The sequence below is a fragment of the Mobula birostris genome, chromosome 12 (genome assembly GCF_030028105.1).
Source record: "Mobula birostris isolate sMobBir1 chromosome 12, sMobBir1.hap1, whole genome shotgun sequence".
In the NCBI taxonomy this organism is placed as follows: Eukaryota; Metazoa; Chordata; class Chondrichthyes; order Myliobatiformes; family Myliobatidae; genus Mobula; species Mobula birostris.
The window spans coordinates 46,926,518-46,945,531 of NC_092381.1; the positions used below are offsets into that span (position 1 = coordinate 46,926,518).

At 39.7% G+C, this 19,014-nt stretch overlaps 2 protein-coding genes across 4 annotated transcripts in view; one reads left to right on the top strand and one right to left on the bottom strand.

Annotated features, from left to right (window-relative positions):
* Positions 1-13,124, top strand: part of LOC140205901 (nardilysin-like) — a 74,458-nt gene extending 61,334 nt beyond the window's left edge. Inside the window, exons 29-31 of the mRNA XM_072273753.1 lie at positions 3,137-3,253; positions 4,513-4,602; positions 12,314-13,124. Of these exons, the coding sequence (XP_072129854.1) occupies positions 3,137-3,253; positions 4,513-4,602; positions 12,314-12,508 (402 nt within the window). The 3' untranslated portion in view covers positions 12,509-13,124. The remainder of the gene's footprint in view (positions 1-3,136; positions 3,254-4,512; positions 4,603-12,313) is intronic.
* A 1,970-nt stretch (positions 13,125-15,094) lies between these two features.
* The window catches only part of osbpl9 (oxysterol binding protein-like 9), a 201,180-nt gene continuing 197,260 nt past the window's right edge, over positions 15,095-19,014 (bottom strand). For all 3 annotated transcript variants that reach the window (XM_072273759.1, XM_072273758.1, XM_072273760.1), the window contains one exon: positions 15,095-16,021. In XM_072273759.1, coding sequence (XP_072129860.1) covers positions 15,947-16,021 — 75 coding nt within the window. In that variant the 3' untranslated portion in view covers positions 15,095-15,946. The remainder of the gene's footprint in view (positions 16,022-19,014) is intronic.

Genomic DNA, 19,014 nt, shown 5'->3' on the forward strand with positions numbered 1-19,014 from the left:
CCACTTCACACACGATTTCCTTGCTGTAACTCCACCCCACCATCTGGTTCCAACTCTAAAGGCTTGCATTTTCATCTCCTTTACTTTTACAGATTCAGCTTTGGTAGTGCTTTGTGCTGCTTGTATCTCCCTCCAGCAATTGCCTCCTATCTTTATGCTCTTCTTCTCCCCCCTACCCCCGCAACCTTTCTCCATCCGTTTTTTCCTGTACCTGTGCCTCCATCTCTCACTTGCTACAGGCTTCCAACTCCATCCCTTCACCTCCCCTACTTGGCACAACCTGCATGCCATCTCACACCCATCCTCAGTCTACCTATCACTTTTTGGAACCCTCTCTGCTGGCCATCTTGCTTCTCCACTCTGTCCTGATGCAGAGTTTCAACCCAAAATGTCAACAATTCCTTTCCATCCACAGATACTACATGGCCTGTTGAGTTCCTCCAGTAAAGTGTTTGTTGCTTCAGATTCCAGCATCTGTAGTATCTTGGGTCTCGTTGGTCTTGTCAGAATGCCTGAGCAAATAATTTCCGAGCCGTAGAGCAATACTGTATGGATACAGGCCCTTCAGCCTAACAAGTCTTTCCTGTAATACCATGGGCTTGTAGTTTGTTGAGAGCCTTGTGTGTCACCTTGTCAAAGATCTTCTGAAAATCCAAGTACACAGCATCTACCAATTCTCCTTTGTCTATCCTTGTTATTTCTTCAAGGAATTCCAACAGTTTTGTCAGAAGAGATTTTCCCTCGAGGAAACCGTGCTGACTACGGTCTGTATTATCATGTGCCTCCAAATACCCCGAGACCTCATCCTTAATTGACTCCACAGGGGTCAGACTTTGGAGTCAATTAAGACCATAAGACATAGGAGCAGATTTGGGCCATTTGGCCCGTTGAGTCTGTTCCGCCAATCATAGCTGATCCTTTTTTCCCCCTCCTCAGCCCCACTAATTGGCTTATAGTTTCCTATCTTCTGCCTCTCTCCCCTCTTTAAGAGTGAAGTGACATTTGCAATTTTCCAGTCTTCCGGAGCCATTCCAGAATCTAGTGAATCTTGAAAGATCATTACTATAATATCCTAACTCCTATGCTCAGTGCTCTGACTGATGAAAGCCAGCATGCTAATTGTTTTTTGAACACCTGTCTGCCTATGATGCTGCTTTCAACAAACAATGGACGTATTTGTAGGTTCCTCTCTTCCATTACATTCCCTAGTGCCGTACCATTCATAGTGTAAGTCCTCCACTGGTCTGACTTTCCCAGATACATCACTTTACACTTTGCTGTAAAGAACTCCATTTGCTGCTCCTCAGCCTACTTCCCTAACTGATCAAGATTCCCTTGTAATCTACAATAACCTTCACTACCAGCAGTATCTCATAATTTAGTGCATCTGCAGCTTGCTGATCAAGCATTAGTATCCAAATCACATATAAAGTAAATAAATCTCTTAGTAGATTATGCAAAAGAGATATTTTGGCCAGCATGGCCAGTGAAATTCCAATTGGGCTTCCCCTGGCAAATTGTAGAATACAAAATATACCTACACATAGTACAGGCCTTTTGGCTCACAACATTGTGCTGACCTTATAACCTACTCTAAGATTAATCTACCGATGGATTTGAGGAAATATACTGTACGTTATCAGATGAAGTGGGCTTTAAAAACTGACAACAGTACCTGGGGCTGACCTGTAACTTTCTTAAATGTCCTAATATATTTACCTCTACCACTATCCCTGGTGGTAGAGAGGGGTGTGTGTGTTTATATATATATATATATAAAAAATATTTGCCTCCCCATGCTGTCCTCCAATTTCCTTAAAAAAATTTTAGGTGATAAGAATTATCACCTCAGAAATGATCTTGTCTTTAAATGAATTTGGGTTGATTCAGGTTAGTAGGTACCCAGGTCACCATTGTGCAGTTTTGGACAGCACAGTGACATACCTTGTAGAGTTGCTGCTTCACGGCTCCAGTGACCCATTTCCAATTCTGATCTTCAGTGCTGTCTGTGAGGAGGTTGCAAGTTCCCCTGTGACTGCTTGCTGATCCTCTGGGTGTTCTGTTTCCCCTCACATCACAAAAGATATGTAGATAGCTAGAGTAATTGCCTATTTAAAATTTCCCCTACTGTATAGAATGTGGACAGGAGTGGAGAGTTAACGAATGTAGGAAGGATAAAATAGATGAGGGCAAGTTTGTCACAGACTCTGTGGACCCAAGGCCCTGTTTCAATTCTGTATCTCTTGAGTCTAATGTAGGTGGAATTCAAGTTAAGGATAATATAAAGATAACATCTCGGGGTGGGTTAATGCCTATTTAGTAAGACAAGTCAGGGAGTCGCATCTAGTGTTTCGTGGTAATTTAAGCAACACCGAAATAGCATTTTTTTAAAACTAAGTTTGTGCATCATAACTTGTATCCAAGTTTACATATTTGCTTTGATGTTGGTAATTTTGCTACATGAATCCTTTCAAAAATACTAAATTTGCTTCTCTCTGTAATTATAGTGTCACATAGTTGGGAAAGAGTAGATTTAATAGTAAGAAATTTACTTTGGGGTTTAGATATGGTAAAAAAGAAACTTTTCATTTGCGGAACGGTCAAGATTACCAATAGATACAGAGGTAACAAGACAAAGAAACTGATTTTTATGCAGCAAGTCATTGAACCTGGAGTGGTTACAGGTTCGGATGATACATACTTAAAATAAACAACAATTTGCAGGGCTCTTAGTAAAGAATTGTGAAACAGAGCTTTCTGAATTGCTCTACTAAGGTTGGGCATTATTTTATTAAACTTAACATTTACTTTACTATGATAATTTTGTTATGTAGAAATCCTCCTGTAGCTAAATGTGCTTTATACCAGCAGCTGCATGTTCTACCTTCTTCTGCAATTCGGGTCTATTGAAGTAAATGGAACCGGGTTTAGGAAGCTGAGCAGAACACTTGGAGCGGTTACTAGTTCAGATATTGTTTTGCCAATCTAATGTTCAGCTGCAAGCTAATAAAATTTATTTCTTTGGTTTTCCTACTCTTTTGCCTTTGTTTTGATTATTGCATGATTTGAGCAATGCTGTACAGTTAGGATGTATGGATTTCAGTTTGTTAATTTTTTCATCTTTTTACTTCAACAGGTAACTGCATTGATTAAGCTTAAGCTCTGTGAAGATACACATCTAGGCGAGGAGGTAGACAGAAATTGGGATGAAGTTTTTACGCAACAATATCTGTTTGACAGGCTTACCCATGAGGTATTAATAAGTTAAATATATTTAATAAGAAATTATGTTACACTTGATGCAGCCTAGCTAACATGGAAATTTATTTGATTAAGCAATGAATTATATTTTCAAAACATTCTAATTGATATACAGAGTATTTCAGGTTTTGCTATTTAAAGATGTTAGAGCAATGAGAATATTCTTTTACCTTTGTACTAGATTAACCATATTTAATTTAATTTCAGTCATTTAATTTTCATCTAATACAATTTGGAATTGTAGTCATACAGCATGACAACAGATATTTTTGTCTACCTTATCTACACCATCAGGTGCCTAGTTACATTAATCCTGAGCTAATTGTATTCTGTTCTCCCCAAATTCCCATCAACTGCCTGCAGATTCTATTACCCACCTACCAACAAGGGGAATTTACAGTGTCAAATTAAGCTACCGAAGAAAAAGTTTTTTTTTGATGATTTGTTGTTACATTTTAACATTGAAAATTGTCCCGTGTCTTTCTGGAGGCTCCAAATGGCAACTTATGTAGCCTGTTCCTGGAAATGTACTGGATCTGTCTATGAACACTTTAAACCAGAGGTAGCTTGATATTTAAAAAGAAGGAAAGGTATGTTGCATCCAGAGTTTCTCCGGTTAGCGGACGATTTCCCGCCACGCCTCTCTGACATAGTGGGGAACCACGTACAAGGCGAGTTACAGCAGTGGTTTGCCATTGCCATCTGCTGGGTGAGTTTCCAAAGAGATCGTAACCCAGCACGGATGAAAAGCGTGCAGGGGAGCAAGCTGGATTCGAACTCAGGACCTTTCATCCCGAAGTCCGGCACTGATGCCACTACGCCACCAGCCGGGTCATTGGTATTTCAAAGCAAAGTGATAGAGAGGTGGGAATGCAAAATTGAGTTTTCAGTCAGGTGCAGGCTTGATCTTATTAAATAATGGAACAGCAATAAAGGGCCATATTTTAACTTGCATATATAAATAACTTATATCTGTATAATACTTTTCATAAATCTACATAAGCTGGGAATGAGTGAGGAACTTTCCTCCCAATCATTTTGGCTACCATTCTGTAATGGATCTTGGGAAAGATTTTGGAAAGTGGACTTGGCCTTGCATGCAGCCATGTCTTCCTTAATACAGTTCATTTGAAAGGAACAGCAGAATTGCTGGCAAGGATCAGAAAGAAGAAAGTTTTCCTCATTTTTTAAAATCCAAATTATGTTTGATTAATATTAGTTGTCAAAATTCTTATTATCTTTTGTTAACAGATTCAAGCTCTTAAGTCATTCAGCAAAACAGATTTGATGAACTGGTTCAGTGATCATCAGGGAAAGAAGAGTAAAAAACTTAGTATTCATGTAAGTCCAGGCTTGTCTTTAAATAATCTCTTGTGTAGCTGTCTTACATGTCAAAGGTCTGCTATAAAAATAGTTTGGATGAAATGCAAAGCAGTACTGTAAATGTGAAGACATAAGAGCTGCTGGGAACTGGAGCGTAAAAAAATGCTGGAGGAACTCAGTGGGCAGCATCTGTGGAGGGGGCATTTTGATCTAAAATGTTGTCAATTCCTTCCTTCCCCACCCCCTCCCAACAGATACTGCTCATCCTCCTGAGTTCCTCCAGCAGTTTAGATAGATGGTTATTTTATTGGTCCCAAAGGAAATTATGGTGTCACAGTAGCATCACAAATGCACTGATATGCTAATATTGGAAGAGAAGTAAGAAGGAATAAAAAGTAAGTTGCCTCAAACAGTCTAACGGGGGTGGAGGGGGTCATCGCTTTCCTGGTTATAGGTTGACTCATTATATAAGAGTCTAATGGACGAGGGTAAGAATGATCTCGTATAACACTCTTTGGAGTAGTGCATTTGTCTTTAGTCTATTACTAAAAGTGCTCCCCTGTTCAGCCAAGGTGGTACGCAGAGGGTGAGAAACATTGTCTAGAATTGCCGAGATTTTCTGTAGCATCCTTTGTTCTATCACAGCCTCCAATTTGACTCCTATAACAGAGTCAGCCTTTATAATCAGTTTACTGAGCCTGTTGGCATCGTTCATGTTGATCATTCATAGAAGATAGTACTGGTGACAACAGACTGGTAGAACGTGTGAACAGAGACCTACATACTCCAAAGGACCTCAGTCGTCTTTGGAAGTAGAGGCAACTCTGGCTCTTCTTGTACACAGCCTCTGTGTTGGTGCTGTACTCAAATCTGTCATCCAGGTCACCCCCAGGTACTGTTGTCAGTCTTTAAAGCCCACTTCATCTGATAATGTACAGCATATTTCCTCAAATCCATCAGTAGATGTGTCTTATAATGATGCCAATTGAGTCTGCTCTGCCATTCCATCATGGCTGATTAGTACAGCACAGAAACAGGCCCTTTGGCCCATCTGGTCCATGCTGAAGCATTTAAACTGCCTACTCCAATTAACCTGCTCTGGATCCATAGCCTTTCACACCCCTAATATCCACGTACCTATCCAAATTTCCCTTGAACGTTGAAATCAAGCTACATGCACCACTATGGTGGCAGCTTGTTCTACACTCTCAAGTTCCCCTTAAACTTTTCACCTTTCACCCTTAACCCATGACCTCTGATTGTATTCCCCCCTAACCTCAGTGGGGGGAAAAAAGCCTGCTTGCATTTACCCTATCTGTACTTCTCATAATTTTGTATACCCCCTATCAAATCTCCCCTCGGTATTCTACGTTCCAAGGAATAAAGTCCTAACCTATTCATTAATTCCGTATAACTCAGCTCCTCCAGACCCAGCAACATCCTTGTAAATTTCCTCTGTACTTTTTCAATCTTATTTACATCTTTCCTGTGGGTAGGTGACCAAAACTGCAAATACTCTAAAGTAGACTTCACCGATATCTTATTCAACGTAGCATCCATCTCTTATACTCAGTACTTTGATTTATGAAGGCCAATGTGCCAGAAGCTTTCTTTCTGACAATATCTACCTGTGACGCCACTTTCGATTAAATTATGGACCCATATTTCCAGATCCCTTTGTTCTACAGCACTCCTCAGTGCCCGACCCGTCACTGCATAAGAAGTACCCTGGTTGGTCCGACTGAAGTGGAATACCTTGCACTCGTCTGTATTAAATTCCAGCTGCCGTTTTTCAGCCCATTTTCCCAACTGGTCCAGATCCCGCTGCAAGCTCTGATAGCTTTCCTCTCTGTCCACTACACCCAATTTTGGTGTTGTCTGCAAATTTGCTGATCCAGTTAACCACATTATCATCCAGATCAGTGATATAGGTGACAAATAAACATGGATCCAACACCAATTCCTATGACAGCTCCCTAGTCACAGACCTCCAGTCAGAGAGACAACCATCTACTACTGCTCTCTGGCTTCTCTGAGAAAACCAGTGCCTAATCCAACTTGTACCTTGTCTTGAATTCTGAGCAACTGAACTTGCTTGGCCAACCTCCCATGCAGGATCTTGTCAAACGCCTTACTGAAGTCCATGTAGACACTGCCTTATCCACTGGCTCTGAAGTCCACTGCCTTATCTTTATCAGCTTTCCTGGTAACCTCCTCGAAAAACACTATAAGCTCAGTTGGACATGTCCTACCACTCAGGAAGCAGTGCTATCATCAATCAGTCCATGTCTATCCAGACACTCATATCTGGTCCCTTGGTATACCTTACAATAACGTTCCCACTATTGATGCCAGGCTTACCAGCCTATAATTTTCCGATTAATTTTTAGAGCTTTTCTTAAAACAGAGATTTAAAACAGATGGGGAGAAATTTTTTTAGCCAGAGGGTCGTGGATTTATGGAATTCGTTGCCACATACAGCTGCAGAGGCCTGATCATTGAGGGTGTTTACGGAGGAGATTGATAGGTATCGAATTTGTCAGGGTATCAAGGGATATGGGGAAAAAGCCGGAAATTGGAACTAGATGGGAGAATAGTTTAGCTCATGGTGGAGCAGACTCAATGGGCTGAATGGCCTACATCTGCTTCTTTGTCTTGTGATCTTGTGATCTTAAACAGCTGAACAACATTAGCTATCCTCCAACCCTCTGGTACCTTACCTGTTACTAAGAGTAATTTAAATATCTCTGCTAGGGCCCCTGCAATTTCTGCACTTGCTTCCCACAGGGTCCAAGGGAACACCTTGTCAGGCCGTAGAGACTTATCCACCCTAATTTGCCTCAAGATGGCAAACACCTCCCTCCTCTGTAATCTGTAAAGGGTCCATGAAGTTGATGCTACCTTGGCTCACTTCTGTATGCTCTGTGTCTGACTCCAGAGTAAATGCAGATACAAAAACATCCATTTAAGGTCTTCCCCCATCTCTTTTGGCTCCACACATTGACTACTGTTCTGATCTTACAGAGGACCAGCTTTGTCTCTTGCAATCCTTTTCCTCAGTTTGTGAACCTTTTGCAATTACCTGGTTTTCTGCATTAATTACTCATAAAATGTGGTCTCTCTTGTTGAGACTTCTACATACTGATTAGAGACTTTTCTGAACACATTTGACAAGCTCCATCCATGTAGTCTTTTTACAGCATGGGAGACCCAATCAACACGTGGAAAGTTAAAATCACCTACTATAACAATCTTGTTTCTTGAAACAGTCTGCGATCTCTCTACAAATTTGTTCCTCTAATTCCCATGGACTGTTGAGTGGTAGGTAATACAGCCCATTAACATGGTCATGCCTTTCTTATTCCTCATTTCCATACATAACACCTCAGTAGGCGAATTCTCCAGTCTGTACTCAGTACTGCTGTGACACTTCCTCTGAACAGCAATATCACTTGCCCGCCCACTCTGTCGTATCTTAAACAACAAAAACCCAGAATATTAAGTTGCCAGTTCTGTCCCTCCTGCAAGCAAGTCTCACTAATGGCCACAATATCACAGTTCCATGTTTTGATCCATGTCCTGAGCTCACCTGCCTTTCCTACAATACTACTTGTACTTAAGTACGTGCAACTCAGGATATTAGTTGCACCATGCTGAACCTTTTGGTTCCTGACTTTGAGGTTGTAACAACATCTGTGTCCACAACCTCTCCTTTATCTGTGCTGGCACTCTGGTTCCTGACACCTTGCAATTCTAGTTTAAAACCCCCTGTACAGCATTGGTATACCTTTCTGCTTGGATATTAGTCCCCTTCCAGTTCAGGTGCAAACAGTCTCTTCTGTACAGGTCCTACCTTCCCTGGAAAACAGCCCAAAGATCTAAAAAATTTTATGTCCTCCCTCCTGCACCAACTCTTCAGCCACTGTTAACCTCTATAATCTCCCTATTTCTGGCCTCAATAGCACATGGCAATCCTGAGATCACAACCCTGGAGATCCTGCCTTTTACCTTAGCACCTACCTCCCTGAATTCATTTTCCAAAATCTCATCACTCTTCCCATCTATGTCATTGCTACCTACATGGACCATGTCCTCCAGCATCTTTAAGTGGAAGGCTGAGTAGCTAAAAACTCAATCCGAGATTTCCCAGCACCTAGGAGACAGCATATCATCAGGGAATCTCGTTTGCATCCACAGGATCTCCCTTCTGTTCTCCTAACTAACGAATCTCCTCTCACCACTGCTCACCTCTCCCCCCCACCCCCCCCCTTCCTTTCTGAGTCAGAGAGTTGGACCCTGTGCCAGAGACCTGACTGCTGTGACTTTCCAAAGGGGTACTCTGCATTGGCTGTTTAACAACTTTCCCCTTCCTGTGACCCAGTTTTTGGGTCCTGCACCTTGGGTGTAACAACCTCCCTATATGTCCTACCTATCACCCCCCATCAGTCTCCTGAATGATCCGGACTTCATCCAGTTCCAGTTCAAATTCCTTAAGGTGGAGTGTAAGATGCACTTTTCGCAGGTATAGTCATCAGGAACAATGGAGTCTCCCTGTCTTCCCATATCCTACAAGAGGAACATTCATCTATCTTGCCTGGCATCCTCCTACTCTAACTGAGTAAATACAAACGTTTGTACAAAGAAGGATAATCATCTGTGAGGGGGAATCTAACTACAGCTTTATGCTTTCTGTGACCCAAGTCTCTCCTCGCTGAAACTTCAAAATCCCCATTCTTTAACACTGTCCACTCCAAAAATGGCCGCCCCACTTGTCCCTGCTTTAATTTAATTTGTTCTTGCAAATCAATCTGGATTGCTTATTGGCTCCTGCTCAAAAACACCAAACTGCTGAGAGTCAATGCCTTATGCACTTCATCGATGAGCTACATCTTCTCATGCTTCAGATCTCTGATTGGCCACTGCTCAAAAACACCAAATTGCTGCAATTCAGTGCTTTATGTATTTGTATTGGCATCATCCTATCCATACTAATCCTACTTGTCTGCATTGGGCCTGCATGCCACGTCTTTCCTGTCCAAATGTCTTATAAGTATTGTCGTTGTTTCTGCCTCTAGCAGTCTTTTCCAGAAAACTAGCATCATTTGTCTGCAAAAACATCCCTCAGTGCTCCTTTAAAATCCCTGCTCCCCCCCCCCCCCAACCACATTAAACCTGCACCCATAAAAATTGCTGGTGAATGCAGCAGGCCAGGCAGCATCTCTTGGAAGAGGTACAGTCAACGTTTCAGGGCCATATCTTTGTCCCCCATTACTACCTCACCAGCATCATTTTCCACTGGTCCAATATCTACTTCCCTTTTACTCTATATAACTGAAAAAACTTTTAGTATTGTGCTTTTTATTGTTGGCTAGTTTGCCCTCATATTTCGTCGGCCCAAAACGTTGACTGTACCTCTTCCTAGAGATGCTGCCTGGCCTGCTGCATTCACCAGCAACTTTTATGTGTGTTGCTTGAAATTCGAGCATCTGCAGATTTTCTCGTGTTTGCGTTTTTAAACCTGCACCTTTTAGTTCCAGACTCTAATTCCCTGGGAAAATTACTATCTGTACCCTGTTTCATTTTGTAAGGTCACTCCTCACCTTCCTACATTCTAATGAGAATAAACTCAGCCATTACAATCTCTCCTTACAACTACCCTTCTGGATTGCTTCTAGTGCTAAGATTATTGAGTATTAGCATAGGTCAGATGAATGCTTGTTTGAAGGGATGGTGTTGTTTCCTGAATCACTAGGATTGCTTCTGGGGAAGGGAGATTACATCTTAACTAAAACAGGACCAACCTCATTGAGGGGAAGATTTGCCCGTGCTGTTGGTCTAGGTGTTTGGATGGAGAGGAAAATAGCAAGTCCAGTTGGCAGAGGAAGTCATAATGCGAATTCAAAGCTATATTGCACCTATTTAAACACAAGGAGACAACTAGTAAAGTAGATGAACTCAAAGCTGATTTATGTAAAGAAACACAATATGGATGCCATCACAGAGACATGGTTGAAGGATGGACAGTACTGGCAACTCAATATCCCAGGGTACAATATATTCAGGTGAGACAAGGAAGTGAAAGAGGAGGTGGCATTGCACTGTTAATTAGTACATGACTTCAGTACTGAGAGAGGATATCCTTGAAAGCTTCTCAAATGAGTAGAAATTAGCAACAAAGTATGTTGACATCTTATTAGGATGTATTACAGATCTCCCAACAAGACAATGAGAGATAAAAGAACAATATTTTGGCAATACAATTGGGTTATGGTACCAGAGAATGTTAATTTCCTGAAGAATAATTGGGCTTGTCTTAAAGGTTGAGGAAGGATGGAATTTTTGAAATGTATCTGGACAGCTTTTTGACACAGAATTTTGATTAAACTAATGAGGAAAGGAGCGTTACTGGATCTTGGGCAAAGAAGCTGATTAAGTGAAAGGAGTGTTGGTGGGGGTGTGTTATGGGAGGAGTGACTGTAGCTCTATATTTCAAAGTACTTGAAAAAAGATGGGGGTGGGCCAGAAATAAACATCTTAAAATGGCGGAATGCTGATTTCATTAGAACAGGAGCATCCATTTACAACGAAGAGTACATTTGCACTGTGGGAAGGAATTCAAAGGAGAAATAACAAGAATTCAGTGCAAATGTAAAGGCCTGGAACAGGTTCAGGTGATTCTGGGCATTGAATATTATTGAGATTGGTTAGAGATAAAGGAAATGTGAGGCAGGTATAGAGAACTAAAGATAAATGAGGCCCGTCAGAGTAGAAAATAAGGCAAAATGATTTGGGTATGGTGTCACTATGTTGATTGGGTTTCCAGTCACAACGAGCCCCTCTTTTGCTGGTCTGAAGTTGTGATCAGGCTTTTCAGAGTGCTGCATTTCCACGTCCTTCATCTGTGAGGCGTTGTCTCAAGTGCTGCATTGTGGGGATCTGCAGCAGCCTGGGCTGGCTTCTTAAACTAACCCTTAGGCCTTTACTCAACTTGAACTACTTTTACACCACATTTCTCCCATGGACCTCGATCTTTGAATTCCATCACTTTCCCACTTCCAGAACTCTTACCTAATCCCTGAGCATTGCGAGTCGGAGAAAATGCTACAACCCCTCTCAAATAAAATATAAGCAGTACTCATGCAATGTACCCTGAAAATCAATTATGAATGTGGATCTTGTATTTTGGCACTGTATGATTTCACTTAGTTACAGTGCATTTATGACGTGTGCCACAGTGCAGATATGATGTATATTACTCGCATCAGTGTAATAATGGGCATTTCAGAAAAGATTGAGAATATTCAGCCCTGAAATCAATTTTTGTTGTAGATACGCTGAAGAGACTGTTGTTGATGGTATTTAAGCAGAAGAGGTTACTATGTTGAAAGTTGGGGAAATCGAAAGTATATCTGGGATTTTAAATCTTTAAGTCTCGACATTGTAAATAGAAACTATTCCTGGTGCCATAATAGGGCAAGAACTGGAGTACATTGCATGATGGTGATTAGCCATGGAATTTGAGTGAGAAGAGATGATGATTTTCATGCCGCTATTGGTTGTGATCTGGAAGAAGAAACAGTTGCAGTGCTATTGACATTGAAGCAATAGCAGCTGGATTATGTTAAAGTAGAACTGTTAAATGTTAAAATAGTTGAAGGGCAAATGGCCTATCATATTGAAATATTGATTGTGATATACTCATTAATTCTTGTTGATTATGGTTTCATAGGTAATTGGATATGGGCGACATGAACCAGATAAGACCACAGACTCCACATGCGAAGCTCAGCCTGTGGGTGGAGAAAATAACCAACTAACTTTCGTATCTGTGTCTCCTCTGATGAAAGATGCAATTGCCATTAACAACATCTCTGCTTTCACTTCAAGTCTAAAGCTTTACAATTTTCATAAAATTTTGAAATGAGGTTAGTTAAATCAAACCATAAGAATGTGGTGTGTTGCTTAGAATGTGCAGTTGACATATAAAATGAAATCTGATTAGTGTTTCTGCTTTGAGCAAAGGCATTTCACCATGAACTGATGTATTTGAAAAGTATGTTAATATAACTAAGAGTTTATTATGAGGTTTATGCCTTTATGGATCATCCAATAATGTGCACCAATTCACTGAGGCGCAGGCACAAGTAGATATTTAAATGATAATGCACTTTGGTTTGCCATTACTTTTCCTTTTGGGGGGAAAAAGTCATAACAGTTTGGCAATGATTTTTTTGAGAAGAGGTATTATGAATGCTTCCTGATCATAGTAAGCCTCAAACCTGACACACCAGTTCTGCATGAGAAGTAATCATTATCCAGCCTTAGTTAATTCTCCAATGGACTGGTGTTCTTAAAAACCAAACTGATACTTTTGCAAAGAAAACAATAACTAATCTTTAATTAAAGCTGTGAGGGAGTTGTTTTAAATTGTAGTGTTTGATTTTATTGCTTTCTAGTTTTGGTGGGGAGTAGGGACATTTTAAATTTCCTGTAAGAATTATAATTCTGTAATCAGAATAAATACAATTCATAAGTTGAAACTAACTGGTGTTTTCTTTTTATTTAAATGTCATTGATACTTTAGAATACTTAAATTACCATAAAGGTGGTTGCAGTGGGAATTAATTTACAGGGGATGGAGACTGAAAATTCCTAGTCGTGTTCTTTTTCAATCTTAGATTGTGGTTGCTAACTATATATTAGAGTACCTTAGAACTTAAAGTGGAAAGGCTTGTTTCTGACATTTTATTTTGTCCTAACATTTGGAAGTTCTGGAAGGGTTATGCTTTATTGTGGTTTTATTTTAATAGCTCAAAATGAAAGTGAAAAAATAAGCTAGAATTTGAGTTAAATATAAAAAAAAATTGTGCATACAATTTTAAAAGGAGCAAACGATATTGATTCTGGTTTCTAAAAAAAAAAGTCATGAATTTCTACACATCAATAACCTTAAAAGACATAGCATGTATTAAAATGTGCATCCAAGCAAATTTATTATACTTGAGCACAACTACTGGAAGAATTCAGTGGGTCAAGAAGCATCTGTGGAGGCAGAAGGAATGTTGGTGTTTCAGACTGAGATGGGGAGGAAAGGTGGCCAGCATATACAGGAGCTGCTAAGTAGGACCAGGTTTGGGGGAGTGGGGAATGCTGGGCAGATGGAGGATAAGGATGGAAAAGAGGAAAAGGAGAGGGAACCTAGGTTGACTGTTGGCAGTAGAAAGGAACAGGAGTGTACTACTTGAAAGTAGAAAATTCAACTTTCATGCCATGGGTTTGCAAGTTACCCAAGTGGAATATGAGATGCTGTTCTACTGTTTGTCTTGTCTCTAATTGACTACTACTGAGGAAGAATGATGGTTTCCACTGAACTCAAGTTGGAAAGGTATATATTTGTTCTTAGATGAATTTTTTCCCCTCCCTTCAAGCTGTATATAAGAATTTGACATTAGAAAGTTGCAGCAAATAAATCTGCATTCTATTTAACAGATCTGGGGAAAACTAGTAGCACACAGGTGAGATTGAATGTTTTATAAACTTAACTAGCTGCCCTTACAGATGTATTCAGCAATTGGTCACAGTTAGGGCAGCAAGTTCCAATCAAATACACTTAAAATTGGCTATTTGTAAATAATTTGATTGTTTTTAACTGGCAATACTTAGTTAAACTTGCATGTGAAAGATTTGAATGATCATCAAATTATGAAACTTGGTCTCCACACAAGTTAGTGTATTTAGAGAGGAAGTATAAGGAAAAACTGTACCATTTGCTAGCTTCTTACCAATTTTAAATGGGTGATCACTTTGAAATCAGCAGATGTTCTAAATTAAACAGTTACCAAATTATTGATTCTGAAGTTGCTGCAGTCTACAGAAATAACTCCAGAGTGATGATAAAAAGGCAGTTCAAAAATTTTGAGACCAGGCATGCATTAGGATGGTGTTGCCAATGGTATTCATGGCTTAAAAAATGGTTAGCTTCAGGAGCTGCTATTGAAATGTTAAAATATAAAGCTGCTGCTAATAGTTGGTGACTATGAGCAGATAACCTTTCCTGCAGCTTAAGCAGGGCACTAAGTTTTTGAGTCACAAAGTTCCTTCCATATTTCCACTGTATAAAAATTGTGAACTGCTGTAAGCCCATCTTTGCATGATTGTACAGGAGTATTAATTCTGGTAATCTCCTTTCAGCTTGTGCAAGGTGTATTTTGTCAATAGTGAAAAGGCAGAAGTATTAATGAGAAGAGAAACTAGGGATCCAAATGTATAATGAACATGTATATGTAAGGAGAAATGAAAAAATTGTGAACTTTTTTGGTGTATAGCAAAAGAGATATTACTTTTATCCTGTAAAATTAAAGTTGCAGTTAAACAAACAAAAATATTGTAATCATTTTCCTTGCCCTGTAAGCCAAAAATTTAAGTATTTTCTAATACTTCTATATTGCTAGATATGTTATTCAAATAGTGCAACATTAATTTGAGAAAAATCATTATGATCACTTCCAAATGTTCTCCATGAAGGTTTATTATGTTGTTACAATAACCAGAATGAAAACTAGCCGCAATCATTCATTTTTGGAATAAAATTATATACAGGTTTCAATCAAATGTGACACTCTGAAATTAATAACAAGGCCTCTGTGTTAAATTATAAAGCAGTCATTGGCTTCATTTTCATTTTGTATCTGTTATATATAAACATGTATCCAAGTTCACACTTCATATTAATGAAATTCTCCATATATATATATATATATATATATATATATATATTTACTATATATGTACACATATCTATGAAAAGAGGTTCAGGCAATAAAGAAACATAATAGGAGAGTCCTACATTTGCAAACAGGACTTATGAACAATACATTAAAGTGGTACGTTTTTAATTCTGTAGCATGACATTATGGACAGTGCACTGAAATAGGTTGTACAGCTATCCAAAATCTATTCTTGGTTGCCTTTTTGATTTGCAGTGTTGACATAAATTTGGCAGATGAAATTGCATACTTAGAGAATTGCAACAGACATCACTACAAGTTTCTGATATGGAGCAGGAGCACACATTCCAATATTTCATTGTACAGCACTAAAAAGAATATTCTCACAACTCTTGCAGGATGTTAATTGTTCCACCACATCTTTTTGAAGTCCAATTTCCCTGAGAAACGAACCACTTAAAATTTACCAGATGAAATCTAAACAATGCATTTCTTAAATGAATGCATTTATGTAACCACAAAGTTATAGTGTTTTATTAAATATTAAACGATACAAAATTTCTGTTAGGCAAAAGAAAGTTTTTACTTAATTGTAGGCTTTAAATGTGTTCTATTCAACCATTTTGAGTAATATCCTAATATTTATTGCCACCCAACCTCTTTAGCAGTGGATAATCATATATCCAACATTCGCCATCTTCATGGAACACCTGAAAGGGAAGAGATCAAAGGTCATTTCCAACCTTGCGTCAAGCAAACTACATTAAATAAATGAACACAAAGGAAAAGCTAGTTGGTAAAGGGTGGAACAGAGGTACAACCAGTAGAGCTGCCTCATGGCTCCACTGACCAGATTTCAGATCCAACCTCCAGTGCGCAGCTTGTGCATACTCCACATAGTACTTTATGGATAATACCCCAGTACTGTTTTCCTCCCACATTTCAAAAACATGCTTGTTATAAGGTTAATCATCTGCTGTAAATCACCCCTAATGCACAGGTGAAGGGGTAGAATCGAGAGAGATTAATAATTAGAGTTTATTGCCATATGCACAGGTGTAATGAAAAATACTGAACGGGTATTTGATTCTTTTATGGACTTGGTGTTTCTGTGCTGTTATCTTCCTACAACTGCGACATAGCAAACTAAGTGCATATGGTGCCAAATATAGTTAAAATAGCTTCCTTTCCATTGGTCTAGGTAACTGCTTTATAAAGCACTCCCACTCTGTCTGCAAGGGTGACCTTGAGGTTAAGTTGCTAGCCTCTATAACTGTCCATCTCACTCTCAGCTTAATCTATGCCTTTGGGTTCTAACTGTATTCCCACAAAGCTTAAACCTGATCAGATTGCAATAGATTACAATCATTAGACATCCTAGTTTTGTTTCTCAGTTCCAGCATTCAATTTCCTCCCCAACCACCCCTTTCAGATATTTCAGATTTCACTCAACCATACCTTTTTTTTCCAACCAGCTAAAAGCTACATACTATTACCATTACTATCATGCAGTCTGTCTTAGTCTCCAGCCTATCAAAGATCTTGCTTCATTTTCTTTCCACTCCTATCTTTCCTCAGCAATTTAAAACAATTCATTCCTAACTACACCAACCAATTGGGCAAAAGGGCCTATTTCCATTGCTGGAAGAATCTCAGATGGTGACAATACAGCATGCAGGAGTGAGATATACCAGCTGGGTGAGAAGAGTCGCAGCAACAACCTTGCACTCAACAGTATTAAAGACAGCCGATTGTGGACTTCAGAAACGGTCCGACAAGGAAACACACCAGTCATCATAGAGGAATCAGAAGTAGAGTGAGTAAGTTCAAGATCCTGGGTGTCAATATCTCTGAGGATCAAACCTGGACCCCAACACATTGAGGTGGCTATATTTCATTAGGAGTTTGAGGAAATTTGGTGTGTCACCTAAAACACTCCATTTCTACAGTTGTACCATAGACAGCATTCTAACTGGCTGCATCACCATCTGGTATATGGGGGGGGGGGGGGAGTGGAGAACACAGCTTCTGCACAGGATTGAAGTAAGCTGCAGAGTTGTAAAATTAGTCAGCTCAATCATTGGTACTAGTATCCATGACATCTTTAGGGAATAGTCCCCAAAATGGTGGCGTCCATTATTAGAGACCCCCAACAACCCAGAACATGCCCTCTTGTCATTGTTACCATCAAGAAGAAAGTACAGAAGCCTAAAGGCACACTTAACAATTCAAGAACAGCTTCTTCCCCTCAGCCGTCTGATATCTGAATGGACATTGAACCCACGAACACCTCCTCACTACTCTTTTTTTTGCACTACTAATTTAACTATTTACTGTGACAGTTTTTGCCCCTCTATATCAAGTATTGCATTGTACTGCTACCAAAAAGTTAACAAATTTCATGACATATGCTGGTGATATGAAACCTGATTCTGATTTCTCTGCTGTACGGTTCATTGACCTGAAGTGTTCACCCATCTTGCAGCTTTCTCCTTTTGTATTTACAGTTGAAGCCAGAAGTTTACATACACCTCAGCCAAATACTTTTAAGCTCAGTTTTTCACAATTCTTGACATTTAATCCTAGAAAACATTTCCTGTCTTAGGTCAATTAGGATCACTATTTTAAGAATGTGGAATGTCAGATTAATAGTAGAGAGAATGATTTATTTCAGCTTTTATTTCATTCAGCACTTTCCCAGTGGATCAGAAGTTTACACACACTTTGTTAGTATTTGGTAGCATTGCCTTTAAATTGTTTAACTTGGGTCAAACGTTTTGGGTAGCCTTCCACAAGCTTCTCATAGTAAATTGCTGGAATTTTGTTCCATTCCTCCAGACAGAACTGATGTAACTGAGTCAGGTCTGTAGGCCTCCTTGCTCGCACACGCTTTTTCAGCTCTGCCCACAAATTTTCTATCGGATTGAGGTCAGGGCTTTGTGATGGCCACTCCAATACCTTGACTTTGTTGCCCTTAAGCAATTTTTCCACAACTTTGGAGGTATGCTTGGGATCATTGTCCATTTGGAAGACCCATTTGCGACCGAGTTTTAACTTCTTGCCTGATGTCTTGAGATGTTGCTTCAATACATCCACATAATTTTCCTTCCTCATGATGCCATCTATTTTGTGAAGTGCACCAGTCCCTCCTGCAGCAAAGCACCTCCACAACATGATGCTGCCACCCCCAAACTTCACGGTTGGGATGTTGTTCCTTGGCTTGCAAGCCTCACCCTTTTTCCTCCAAACATAACGATGGTCATTATGGCCAAACAGTTCAATTTTTGTTTCATCAGACCAAAGGACACTTCTCCAAAAAGTAAGATCTTTGTCCCCATGTGCACTTGCAAACTGTAGTCTGGCTTTTTTATGGTGGTTTTGGAACTGTGGCTTCTTCTTTGCTGAGCAGCCTTTTAGGTTATGTCGATATAGGACTCGTTTTACTGAGAATATAGATACTTGTCTACCTGTTTCCTCCAGCATCTTCACAAGGTTCTTTGCTGTTGTTCTGGGATTTGCACTTTTCGCGCCAAAGTACGTTCATCTCTAGGAGACAGAATGCGTCTTCTTCCTGAGCGGTATGACGGCTGCATAGTCCCATGGTGTTTATACTTGCGTATTATTGATTGTACAGATGAACGTGGTACCTTCAGGCATTTGGAAATTGCTCCCAAGGTTGAACCAGATTTGACATCATTTTCTG